Source organism: Ahaetulla prasina, chromosome 6, assembly GCF_028640845.1.
Source record: "Ahaetulla prasina isolate Xishuangbanna chromosome 6, ASM2864084v1, whole genome shotgun sequence".
NCBI lineage: Eukaryota > Metazoa > Chordata > Lepidosauria > Squamata > Colubridae > Ahaetulla > Ahaetulla prasina.
Genome location: NC_080544.1, coordinates 11,576,514 through 11,590,295, shown reverse-complemented (window position 1 = coordinate 11,590,295; position 13,782 = coordinate 11,576,514). Strand labels below are relative to the sequence as shown.

The window sequence follows — 13,782 nt, the reverse complement described above, 5'->3', positions numbered from 1 at the left end:
CTTCATGTGTTGCATAACAACAGTGCCAAAGTTACCTTCAGCGGCTGAGAGGCAGCAGCATCCTGTTTAAGGGCTTTATCCCATTCCTCCAAATTATTATTTTTTAAAAAATTTTTTTGATATCAGTATATTGACATCAGTTGTGCATTCATGCGATCTTCAGGTTGGGAAAGCATGTGAGATGCCAGCCAGGACAGCCCCGATTTAAGTTGAATGTAAGGTTGGGAACTCCTTTGGTTAAAGGCAAAATACCATATTTTGGCCTGAATCCTGCAGCGGTCAGAGAGAGACTGCACAAGTAAAATTGCCTATGGAGATTCTCCATCATCCAGGTCATGGTTGCCCCAAAGGTGCTTTTCCAAAAAGCAACTGGACTTTTGTTTTTTCTTTGAAAACGTTTTGCTTCTGTTCCAAGAAGCTTCTTCAGTTCTTGGATGAAAAGCAAAACATTTTCAAAGCAAAAAAATAAAGTCCAGTTGCTTTTTGGAAAAGCACCTTTGGGACTCAATGAAAGTTCTTGCAAGTAATATATTTAAGGTGGCCAAATGTTCAGTGTTTCACACCTCTGTTGCATTCCCCCCCCCATCCCAATTCTTTTCAACTGGCTTGCTGAAAACCTTGGTAGCCATCGCCACCATGTGCTGCATGATCAAAATGTCGACAAAAGGACTTGTGTTCCTATGAACCACCTGTGGGAGCAACAGGCTCCATATACCGTGTGCAATAGCTCTCTTTCAGAATACGGAGTCTTGGGTAAGTTGGATGGTTTTCTTCGGAGTTATTTAGCTTAAATGTATGTGCATAGCTTTGATAATCAGATTGAACTGTATTTTGGTATCATGTCAATGTATTCATTAGATTTTTCTAAAAACAACTCATGACTTTTTAAAAAAAATAAATAAATCTGGACCTCTTTTATTGTGTTGCACCAGGAAATAAACCCTTTTCCATTAACATAATTTTTAGGTGGCTACCATTGGGAAGGAATTATAACATGCAGCAAATCATTCTTCATTGTGATAATAGTAATGTCAAGCGAAGGAAATAAGGAGTCCAGGCTATTCAGTGAATTTATAGGTTTATTCTTTGCTAAAGCTCTCTAGAAGAATCTGAACTACTAATGGTCAAAGCCAGTTGGTGGTAGGTAAGAACTAATGGAATTCAAGGAGAGCTGGACTTCGATCACTTGTGGATGCAAAGTGACTCGAGACGACTGGTGACACGTTTGACCCCTCCCTCGGGCTCCGCCTAACTGTATCCTACAGTAATGCCATTACAGTGGTTGAACTTGTAGTGGAAAATACATTCCAATTATCCTTCAGCATGATGTTCTCTGAATGAAATACCGCTTATTTATATATAGCATAAATGGAGTGAGTTGTAAAAATTCTAAAAGAGAGAAGCAAATAAAGAGGCTCATGGTATGAGTGCTATGATGGGTATAAAAGTAGAGGAATAATTGCTTTAACATTTTTAATAGCAAGTGATTTAAATTTTTTAAAAAACGAAATAATAATAATAATAATAATAATAATAATAATAATAATAATAATAATAATAATAATAATAATAATAATAATTTAATTTTTATAACGCCCTTCTCCCAAAGGACTCAGGGCGGTGAACAGGCAGATAAAATAATACAATATGTTACAATAAAAACACTATTTAAAAAACTTATTCAATAAAGTCTAAATTTAAAATACAATACAAAATATAAAATAAACCTCAATAAAATCCATGTTTAAAAACCCTATTAAGCCAGTCCTGCACGAAAGAATAACATCTGCTTCCTGAAACTTCTTGAAACAAGAGAGAAAAGATATAAAATTGCAGTAACAAATATTATAATTAGGCAAAAGACTGTTATGGTACTATTTGATGTTTCACAAATTCTTTTAATTGACTTTTAAATATATTGGTACAAAGATAATAACAATGGACTCCTCAGATAAAAATACTGCTTCCATAACCTTTGCTTTGATTGTTGGGGCCATAACAATGTTAAAATACCTAGTATCCTTTTCATAGGAAGATATATATATATATATATATATATATATATATATATATATATATATATATATATATATATATATATATATATATATATATATATATATATATATATATATATATATATATATATATATATATATATATATATATATATATATATATATATATATATATTTAATGATAATTGTGGCAAGAAGAAAGAATATTCTCACAAGCAGAAATGATTTTACTTATTTACTCAGACACCGGTTGTAGATGCTTTGCATTTGCATAGCACCAGGGGTTGCTGGGACGAGTGTCTCAACACAGGTTGGAGAGAACTGGGACTTTGTCCATTGGATCAAGCTAGCCATGTGGGAATTGAATTGGAATTGCATTTAAATAGAATAGAATAACAGAGTTGGAAGGGACCTTAGAGGTCTTCTAGTCCAACCCCCTGCTTAGGCAGGAAACCCTACACCACTTCAGACAAATGGCTATCCAACATCTTCTTAAAAACTTCCAGTGTTAGAGCATTTACAACGTCTAGAGGAAAGTTATTCTATTGATTAATTGTTCTGTCAGGAAATTTCTCCTTAGTTCTAAGTTGCTTCTCTCCTTGATTAGTTTCCACCCATTGCTTCTTGTTCTACCCTCAGGTGCTTTGGAGAATAGTTTGACTCCCTTTTCTTTGTGGCAGCCCCTGAGATATTGGAACACTGCTATTATGTCTCCCCTAGTCCTTCTTTTCATTAAACTAGGCATACCCAGTTCCTGCAACCGTTCTTCATATGTTTTAGCCTTCAGTCCCCTAATCATCTTTGTTGCTCTTCTCTGCACTCTTTCTAGAGTCTCAACATCTTTTTTACATCGTGGCAACCAAAACTGAATGCAGTATTCCAAGTGTGGCCTTACCAAGGCATTATAAAGTGGTATTAACACTTCACGTGATCTTGATTCTATCCCTCTGTTTATGCAGCCTAGGACTGTGTTGGGCTTTTTGGCAGCTGCTGCACACGGCTGGCTCATATCTAAATGGTTGTCCACTAGGACTCCAAGATCCCTCTCACAGTTACTACTATTGAGCAAGGTACTAGATATACTGTACCTGTGCATTTTGTTTTCTTGCCTAAATTTAGAACCTTACTTTTTTCACCATTGAATTTCATTTTGTTAGATTTTATTTATTTTTATTTATTTATTTATTTTTATTTGTCGTAACAATATATATAAGCACAAAAGATTATATAGTATATAAACATATATATGAGGAAATATAAGGTGGTATAAGCATATATATATATATATATATGAAGAAAAAAAGAAAAACAATAGGACAGGAACGGTAGGCACGTTTGTGCTCTTAGGAATGGGGTGAGGTCAATAGTAGAAAGTTTTTGGTTAAAGCTTTTGGGATTATGGGAAGAGACCACAGAGTCAGGTAAAGTGTTCCAAGCACTGATGATTCTGTTACAGAAGTCATATTTTCTGCAATCTAGGTTAAAGCGGTTAACATTAAGTTTAAATCTATTGGTTGCTCTTGTATTATTGCAACTAAAGCTGAAGTAGTCTTTAACAGGAAGGACATTACAGTAGATGATTCTATGAGTTAAACTTAGGTCTTATCGAAGGCGAAGGAGTTCTAAGTTTTCTAAGCCTAGGATTTCAAGTCTGGTGGCATAAGGTATTTTGTTCTTTTCAGAGGAATGGAGAACTCTTCTTGTAAAATATTTCTGGACACGTTCAATTGTTTTTGTTTTGTTTTGTTTACATTTATATCCCGCCCTTCTCCGAACACTCAGGGCGGCTTACAGTGTGTAAGGCAATAGTCTCATTCTATTTGTATATTTACAAAGTCAACTTATTGCCCCCCCAACAATCTGGGTCCTCATTTTACCTACCTTATAAAGGATGGAAGGCTGAGTCAACCTTGGACCTGGTGGGACTTGAACCTGCAGTAATTGCAGGCAGCTGTGTTTTAATAACAAGCTTCTTACAGTACATCAATACATCAATTGTATTGATGCCAGAAATGTGGTATGGGTTCCAGACAGGCGAGCTGTATTCAAGGATTGGCCTAGCAAATGTTTTATATGCTCTGGTTAGTAGTATAGTGTTTTTTTGGAAAAGAAGCTACTCAAGATTAGGTTTACAACTCTTAGAGCCTTTTTTGCTATGTAGTTGCAGTGGGCTTTGGCACTTAGATCATTTGACATGAAAACTCCAAGGTCTTTAACAGGGTGGGGGTCATCTGTAAGGTAATATCCATCAAGCATGTACTTAGTGTTTGGGTTCTTTTTTCCAATATGTAAGACTGAGCATTTGCTGATTGAGATTTGGAGTTGCCAAGTTTTAGACCAAGCGGTTAGATGATCAAGGTCTTTTTGAATGGTAGATGTATTGTCTGTGGTGTTAAATAGTTTGACATCGTTAGCAAAGAGAACACAATTACTTGAGATATGGTCACAAAGATCATTTATGTATAGTATGAAGAGTGTTGGTCCAAGAACGCTGGCTTGAGGAAGGCCACTCTTGACAGGAACAGGATTTGATAGAGCATTGCCAATTTTGGCCATTTGTTGTCTGTTGGACAGAAAAGCAGATATCCATTTGTGAATGGGTCCTGAAATGCCATAGGATTTTAGCTTTAGGAGAAGTTTATCGTGTGCTGCTGAGTCAAAAGCTTTGCAGAAGTCTATGTAGATTGCATCTATTGTTTTGCCTTGATCAAGATTTGTAGTCCATATGTTTTTACAGTGGAGAAGTTGTAAGTTACATTATAATTTTTTCCTGAAACCAGATTGTTTATTAGAGAGTAGGCTGTTTGTTTCTAAGTGGAAGGTAATGGATTGGTTGATGATTGATTCCATAACTTTGCAGGTGATGCAGTACAGAGAGATTGGTCTGTAATTTTCAACTAAGCTGGGGTCTCCTTTTTTGAAGATTGGGATGACTGTGACTAGTGACCAAAGTTTGGGAAGGGAACTGGTCGTGAAAGCTTTATCAAAGATTATGCTTAGGGGTTCTGCTATATTAGTGGAAAGTTTTTTTAAAAAGTATGCACATAGTTCATCGGATCCAATAGATAGGGATGGTTTCAAGTTATGAAGAGCTTTTCCAACATTATCTTCTGTGAAATCTATATGTGTTAAGTCGTCGTACTCATTGCTGGTACGATTTGGGAATGTCGGATATGTGTCATCGCTGTTAACAAAAACTGAGCCAAAGAATATGTTGAAGAGGTTTGCTTTAACTGTTTCGTCATTGCATTCTTTGCCGTTAGAATCTTTTAGTGGTGGGATGGATCTTGAGTCTTTAAGTTTATTGTTCACAAAATTATAAAAGGCACGAATGGAATTTGTGCACAAGTCCTCTTCTTGCTTGGTGTGGTAATTTGTGCATTCAGTTTTTATTTGGTTGCATATATTTCTGTAGCGGTTTTTGAAATTTGCTACATAGCCTTTTTTATTTCTTCTCCAGAGGGATTTTCTTTTTGATTGAAGCTTTTTTATTGATATGGGTAATTTGCTTTTCCTGATCTTGGTGGTCGTTTGTGGTATGTATAGTTTAATGACTCTATTGATTTCAAGTAGGAAAACTCTATAGTGGTCTTCAGCAGTTATACAGGTTGCAAACAGATTTTGCCAATCCAGAGATAAGAGATCGTTGTTTATAAGGTCATAGTTGGCTTTTTTGAAGTTGTAGTTAGGAATGCTATTGTTATGACGATTTATGTAAGGGCGTATATTGAGATGAAAGTCAATCGTGCAGTGGTTGCTCTTGGAAAAGGGTTCTTTAATTTGTAGTCCATAAATTGAGTTTGTGTTGTTGCAGAAGATGAGGTCAAGACAATTGTTGAGTCTTGTATTGTTAGTTACAAGTTGTTCAAGACCTAGGTTTGTAACAGCGTTGTATAGTGTAGTATGGATTGGATCAGTTGTACATTCATTAGTAATCCAATTAATAAGAGGTAGATTTAGGTCACCCAAGAAGATGAGAGGATATGGGCAAGAGGTAGCCCATGTTAGCAGTGAGGTTAACATATTTGCATGAGTAATGTCGTAGTCAGGGGCTCTGTAGCATAGTAAGAATCGAAGTGTGGTGTTAAGGGATAGGTCGCATACAATAGTTTCAGGAAGACAAAGTTTATGTGCAACTTGAATGTTTTTTAGATTCAGTGACTTTTTGTAAAAGATAGCCACTCCACCACCTCTTCGGTTTTCACGATCTGATCGATAAACTTGATATTCTTTGTTTGAAACAATGGAGTCAGGAAGGGATGAGTTCAGCCATGTTTCACAAACAAATGATATCAAATGAACCACTGTGTAACAAGAGGATAAATTCAGGTAATTTGTTAACAATGCTTCTTGCATTTATCAATCTGCATTTGAGATCTGTAGTGATTGGTGTTGAAGAGGTAAGGGGCGTGCATACCTAGTTTTGGATGTTAGTTGGTTGAGGGTTGTGTAGAACAGGTGGTTGTATAGGTGGTTGGAAGGGTGGATGGATGATTTGGGAGGTGAGTATTTGGATGTTGGGTACTTGACTGTTTGTTGAGATGGTTGGTTGGATAGCTGTTTGGATGGCTGTTTGGATGGTTGTCTGGATGGCTTTTTGGATGGCTGTTTGGATGGCTGTTTGGATGGCTGTTTGGATGGTTGGTTGGATGGCTGTTTGGATGGCTGGTTGGGTGATGGCTGTTTGGATGGCTGCTTGAATGGCTGTTTGGATGGCTGGCTCGTCATCAACAGTGGCTCGGGAGTTCATGGCCTCCATGACGGCCTTGGACCTGGCTCAAGTAGTGGATGGCCCCACTCACATCGGGGGAGGCACACTGGACTTGATTTTTATCTCTGGTCAGTGGTTGAAGGATCTGGACTTGAGAGATATAGTCACAGAACCTTTGTCATGGTCAGATCACTCTCTCCTTCGCCTAGACTTTCTGACCGCTACCCAACACCGCAGGGAGACGGAACCATTACGTTGGTACCGTCCCAGGCGCCTGATGGACCCGGAGAGGTTCCGGACGGAGCTTGGGCCATTTTCTGAGGGTCTGGCTCATGGCACAGTGGAGGAACTAGCCGCAGCCTGGGAACGGGCTGCGGCTGGGGCTTTAGACCGTGTCGTGCCTCTGCGGCCTCTGACCCGGCGCAGATCCCAACCGGCTCCTTGGTTCTCCGAGGAGCTGAGGGGGATGAAACGCCGGAGAAGACGCCTAGAGAGTTCCTGGAGGTCCAGCCGTTCAGAGGCTGATCGGACACTAGTTAGATCCTATACTAGGACCTACCTAGTGGCACTGAGGGAAGCGTTGCTCGCCTCTTCCCTCATTGCGTCGGCAGATAACCGCCCAGCCGCCCTGTTTCGGGTGACCCGCTCCCTCCTTCACCAGGGGGAGCGGGATGACCCGTTGCAGGGATGTGCTGAGGAGTTTAACGGTTATCTATACGATAAAATCGTTCAGCTTCGGGACGGTCTGGACCAAAATTGCGGTGATTCAGATGGGGCGTCTGAGGGCGGTCTTGGTGATATTGTCTGGGATGAGTTTGACCCTGTGGCTCCCGAGGACATGGACAGGTTGCTGGGTAGATTGAATGCCACCACGTGTTTACTGGACCCGTGCCCTCCTGGTTGGTGCTGGCCACTCAGGAGGTGACACGAGGCTGGCTCCAGGCGATTACGAGCGCTTCCTTGTTGGAGGGAGTCTTTCCGGCCGCCTTGAAAGAGGCGGTGGTGAGGCCCCTCCTCAAGAAGCCTTCCCTGGACCCGGCTGTTTTAGGTAATTATCGTCCGGTCTCCAACCCGCCAGCGGCGAAGGTTGTAGAGAGTATGGTGGCATATCAGTTTCCCCTGCACCTGGATGAAACTGTCTATCTAGACCCGTTCCAGTCCGGTTTCCGGCCGGTTACAGCACTGAGGCGGCTTTGGTTGCGTTGGTGGATGATCTCTGGAGGGCCAGGGACAGGGTTGTTCCTCTGCCCTGGTCCTATTAGACCTCTCAGCGGCTTTTGATACCATCGACCATGGTATCCTGCTGCGCCGGTTGGAGGATTGGGAGTGAGGCACCGTTTATCGGTGGTTCTCCTCCTATCTCTCCGACCGGTCGCAGACGGTGTTGACGGGGGCAGAGGTCGGCCCGAGGCGCCTCACTTGTGGGGTGCCGCGGGGTCGATTCTCTCGCCCTTCTGTTCAACATCTATGAAACCGCTGGGTGAGATCATCAGTGGCTTCGGTGTGAGGTACCAGCTGTACGCTGATGACACCCAGCTGTACTTTTCCACACCGGGCCACCCCAATGAAGCCATCGAAGTGCTGTCCCGGTGTTTGGAAGCCGTACGGGTCTGGATGGGGAGAAACAGGCTCAAGCTCAATCCCTCCAAGACAGAGTGGCTGTGGATGCCGGCATCCCGGTACAGTCAGCTGAGTCCTCGGCTGACTGTTGGGGGCGAGTCACTGGCCCCGATGGAGAGGGTGCGCAATCTGGGCGTTCTCCTGGATGAACGGCTGTCTTTTGAAGACCACCTGACGGCCGTCTCCAGGAGAGCTTTCCACCAGGTTCGCCTGGTGCGCCAGTTGCGCCCCTTTCTAGACCGGGATGCCTTGTGCACAGTCACTCACGCCCTCGTGACGTCTCGTCTGGATTACTGCAATGCTCTCTACATGGGGCTCCCCTTGAGGGGCATCCGGAGGCTTCAGTTAGTCCAGAATGCGGCTGCGCGGGTGATAGAGGGAGCCCCTCGTGGCTCCCGTATGACACCTATCCTGCGCAGACTGCACTGGCTACCTGTGGCTTTCTGGGTGCGCTTCAAGGTTCTGGTGAACGTCTTCAAAGCGCTCCATGGCATAGGGCCGGGCTATTTACGGGACCGCCTACTGCTACCGAATACCTCTCACCGACCCGTGCGCTCTCACAGAGAGGGACTCCTCAGGGTGCCGTCAGCGAGACAGTGTCGTCTGGCAACACCCAGAGGAAGGGCCTTCTCTGTGGGGGCTCCCGCCCTCTGGAACGAACTCCCCCCAGGACTTCGTCAATTTCCGGACCTCCGAACCTTCCGTCGCGAGCTTAAAACACACTTATTTATCTGCGCAGGACTGGATTAGTTTTTAAATTTGTGGGTTTTTAATGGGTTTTTTATCATTTATTCTAAATTTTAATTTCGGCCAATGGAATAAGTTTTTTAATTGTATTTTAATGGTATTTATATTGTAATATTATTGTCTATTTTATCTGGCTGTGAACCGGTCCTTCGGGAGAAGGGCGGTATACAAATTTAAATAATAAATAAATAAATAAAATAATTGATTGAATATTGGGATGGCTGGTTGATTGTTTTGGGTGATGGGGGGTTTGGAGGTGGTTTTTTGATTGTAGGTTTTATTTTTTATGTAATCAACACGGTAGTCAATGTATAGGTTGGATTCACCATTGTCTTGCCTTCTTTTAAGTTCTGTGCGGAGTTCACGAGAACGTATCCATTGCAGAAAAGATAGATCAGGACGTGATCTAAGTTTACTGTAGGCAGGGTTGGTTTTAGCTAACCCTAACCCTAACACCCAATGTTCAAGTCTGTCCAGATCCTTCTGTATCTTGAGCCTATCTTCTGGAGTGTTGGCTATTCCTGCCAGATTGGTGTCATCTGCAAATTTGATGAGTTCCCCATCTATCCCCTCGTCCAAGTCATTGATGAAGATGTTGAAGAGTACTGGGGCTAAAACAGAGCCTTGGGGTACTCTACTGCATACTTCCCTCCATGTGGATGTAGTTCCATTGAGGACTACACATTGAGCACGGTTGGTCAGGCAGTTACGAATCCATCTGGTGGTGATGCTGTCTAACCCACATTTTTCTACTTTATCTAGTAGTAGGTTATGGTCTATTTTATCAAATGCCTTACTGAAGTCCAAGTAAATTATATTGACAGTATTCCTCTGGTCCACTAATTTTGTCACTTTGTCAAAGAATGCAATAAGATTAGTCTGGTGTGATCTGTTTTTGACAAACTCATGTTGGCTTTTGGTTATTACTTTGTTTGCTTCTAGGTGTTCGGTGATTCGTTGCTTGATTATCTTTTCCAGAATCTTCCCTGGTATTGAGGTCAGGCTGATAGGTCTGTAGTTTCCTGGGTCTGTTTTTTTTCCTTTTTTGAAGATGGGAACCACATCAGCTCTTTTCCAGTCCTCTGGCAGCTCCCCTGTGCTCCAGGATCTTTGAAAGATATAGTTCAGTGGTTCTGAGATCACGTCTGCCAGTTTCTTCAGAACCTTGGGGTGTAATCCATCCGGTCCTGGTGATTTGAACTCATTTAGGGAAGACAGGTGTTCACTTACCATTTTCTTCCCTATTTTAATTTTAACATGTTCCTAATCTGTTTTTTGTGGTGCTATTTTTGATAGGTTGGACTGTTTTTTCCCTTTGTGTAAAGACAGATGCAAAAAAATGAGTTAAGTAGTTCTGCTTTCTCTGTTGCTTGTCACTTCTTGCCACTTTCTCCCAGCAATGGACCAATTGTTTCCTTGACCTTTTTCTTGTTTTTAACATGTTGGAAGAAGCTTTTTTGGGGGGTTATTTTTTCCTTTTGTCGTAAACCTTTGTTCATTGTGAGCCTTAGCTTTCCTCACTTCATCTTTACAGGCTCGGGCTATTTGCTGATATTCTGGATGGATGGATGGATGGATGGAGATAGATATAGATAGATAGATATAGACAGATAGATATAGACAGATAGATATAGATACTTGATAGAAACATAATAGATAAATAAAAGAGATGGATGGATGGAAGGAAGGAAGGAAGGAAGGAAGGAAGGAAGGAAGGAAGGAAGGAAGGAAGGAAGGAAGGATGGGCAGACAGATGGAGAGATAGATTAAAATACATATCAGATGAACTCTACCTATATATTACTGTTTTTTCAACTGTTGTGGAAGTAGCAAAGCAAACCAAGGAAAGGTCTGCCCAAGGTAGCCACTGTGGCTGCAATCACACATCCAAATCTGTCCCACAGGAACCACATTTACCAGATGCCATTGAATGCTTTGAAATGCTCCAATAAATAAATGCCTGTGAAGGGGCCTCTCTGATCAAGGTTGCTGCACCCGTGGTCACCTCTTGCTTCTCTTCGTCTTTGCCTCCGGCATTGTCCCCTGTGCTCTGGCTGGCTGCTCAGCCTATTAGTCACTCTGGTTGATACCTTGTTGCTGGTATCCTTAAGATTGATATTGACTGTTTCCCTATGACTATCATTAAGTGTTGTATCTTACGATTCTTGACGAATGTATCTTTTCTTTTATGTACACCAAGAGTGTGTGCACCAAGACAAATTCCTTGTGTGTTCAATCACACTTGGCCAGTAAAGAATTCTATTCTGTTCTATTCTATTCTTGGAAAAAAGAAGAACAAAGGCCATAGGTTGGCTCTTCCTAGCTGTTCTTTCACAGATAGGAAAAAAAGAGAATTTCAGACGACTCTTTGAGGAAGGCTTGGTTCCTCATCATTTTAAAGAGAAATCCATAAAGTTTAATTTTTTTTATTTTTATTTTTTTTTATTTGTCATAACAGCATGTATAAGCATAAGCATGAAGCAACTATACAACATATAAGCATATATATGAGTATAAGCATGTAATAATTATATAAATTGGATATAATGAAAGGAAACAGTAGGACAGGAACGGTAGGCATGTTTGTGCTCTTATGCTTTTTTATTTTTTATATTTCTTATAAAATAAAATATTTCTTTTTATATTTCTTTTTTATTTTTCTTATGTTTACCTAACAATAATATGGAAGCAGTTTAATATTATTAACTTCCAACATGTTTTTGGACTTTGAAATGCAGTTAACAGCCCCGGAATTTGTTGGCAGCCTCCAGTCCAACTTCTTATCAGAGCTGACCCTACTCTCTTCAATTCACTAAATTTATCATTGAGGATGGAACCAATTAATGTTCACCAGGTACCTGCAGAAATGAACTGGATTTCAAGAACACCAGAATGATTTTTCCATATTGTTCTTTTTTCCATATTTGCAAACTCAGGCTCTAGGTAAGGAAAATTGGATAACCATTTATCTGAGTGGTGTAGGGTTTCCTGCCTAAGCAGGGGGTTGGAATAGAAGACCTCCAAGGTCCCTTCCAACTCTCTTATTCTATTCTATCTGACTGTTGTGACTCCAGCCCCCGAACCTGGCCCCATGCCCGAAAGAGACTCCGAGAGTGAGGGGGAAGGGCCGGTAAGGCTTACCTTGGGAGCACCGATTCCTTTGGCCTGGCTCCAGGAGCCAGAACCAGACCAGTCGGAAAATGTAATGAGGCCGTCATCCCCTGATTCCTCCCTTCCCCAGGCTACGCCTTCAGACACAGCTGATAATAATAATAATCAAGCTTGGATTGACCCACGCTTCAGAAGATTAGAGAGGCAGCATCATCAAAGGGAAGGGTGGGGCTGGAGCCTCACCCCACAGGATATATAAGGAGCTTTGGGACTGCTCTCACTCCACGGGAAGCAAAAGTTTAGCTGAACTGCTTCAAAAAGAGCTGAAAGTCTTGCTACGTGAGTCATTTCCAAATCCAATAAATAAATAAAATTTGTTTGAACTTTGGCAGGCAGCTGCGATTTCTCTGCCAGGACTGATAAGAGCCGTGAATCCACTGGCTGAAGGCCAGCTCGTTGCTCCGAAGTGGGGAAGGAGACAGAACACTGTCACTTTCTTCTTTAATGTGCCCATACCATAGTCAATGATAAATATTCAATGTAGAGAAAAGTAAAGTCTTATACTTAGGCAAGAAAAACCAAAAGCACACATACAGACTGCTGAAACCAGTAACTGTAAGAGGGATCTTGGACTCTTAGTGGACAACCAGTTAAATATGAGCCAGAAACCGGGATGATTAGGGGACGGGAGGCTAAAATATACGATGAACAGTTGCAGAAACTGGACGTGGCTAGTCTAGTGAAAAGAAGGACCAGGAGGGACACGATTGCAGCATTCCAATATTGGAGGGGCTGCCACAGAGAGGAGGAAGGGGATCAAGCCATTTTCCAAGGCACCTTCAGGCCAGACAAGGAACAATGGATGGAAACTGAACAAAGAGAAATTCAACCTGGAAATAAAGAGAAATTTTCTGACAGTGAGAACAATCAACCGCTTGGAACAGAAGTTGCCTTCGGGAGTTGTGAGAGCTTTATCATTGGAGGCTTTCAAGAAGAGATTGGACTGCCATTTGTCAGAAATGGTGTAGGGTCTTCTGCTTGGGTGGGTGGGGGTGGACTAGATGACCTACAAGGTCCCTTCCAACTCTGTTAATCTATATTTACTTATTTAAGTAAAATGAATTCCACACTTAAAACTCTACTATTCCAGCTTATTTAATTATTCCCCATTGAATTTCCCCGTCAATCTAGTTTTACTCAAAAACTAGAAACTAAAAAGCTTAAATTTTTTTTATTAGTTTATCAAAGTATAAAATACAAAGAAAAAAAACACGGAAAAGTAAGAGGAGGGTTACAGTTTATTTATTTTTTGAAACATGTTTTGTTAATTTTTTCTTTTACATCATATTTTATGAACAGAGTATTGACTGGGTCACATTTTATACAACTTATAACATAGTTATATATTAATATTTATAATCTATTCCAATCTTCTTTTTTATTTTTTCCAAATGCAATTTACATATTTCAATTTCTGCCAAAATATTCTTTGTGCCTACTTTTTTATTTTATCTTAATATCTTCTTAATACATAAAATATAAACAATATCACCATCCACCCTTCAGATCCTAATT

General features: G+C 41.0%; 1 protein-coding gene across 1 annotated transcript in view; it reads left to right on the top strand.

Moving 5' to 3' along the window:
- OGDHL (oxoglutarate dehydrogenase L) overlaps positions 1–13,782 on the top strand; it is a 73,783-nt gene that overhangs the window by 44,225 nt on the left and 15,776 nt on the right. The window contains exon 15 of the mRNA XM_058189215.1: positions 626–753. Coding sequence (XP_058045198.1) covers positions 626–753 — 128 coding nt within the window. The remainder of the gene's footprint in view (positions 1–625; positions 754–13,782) is intronic.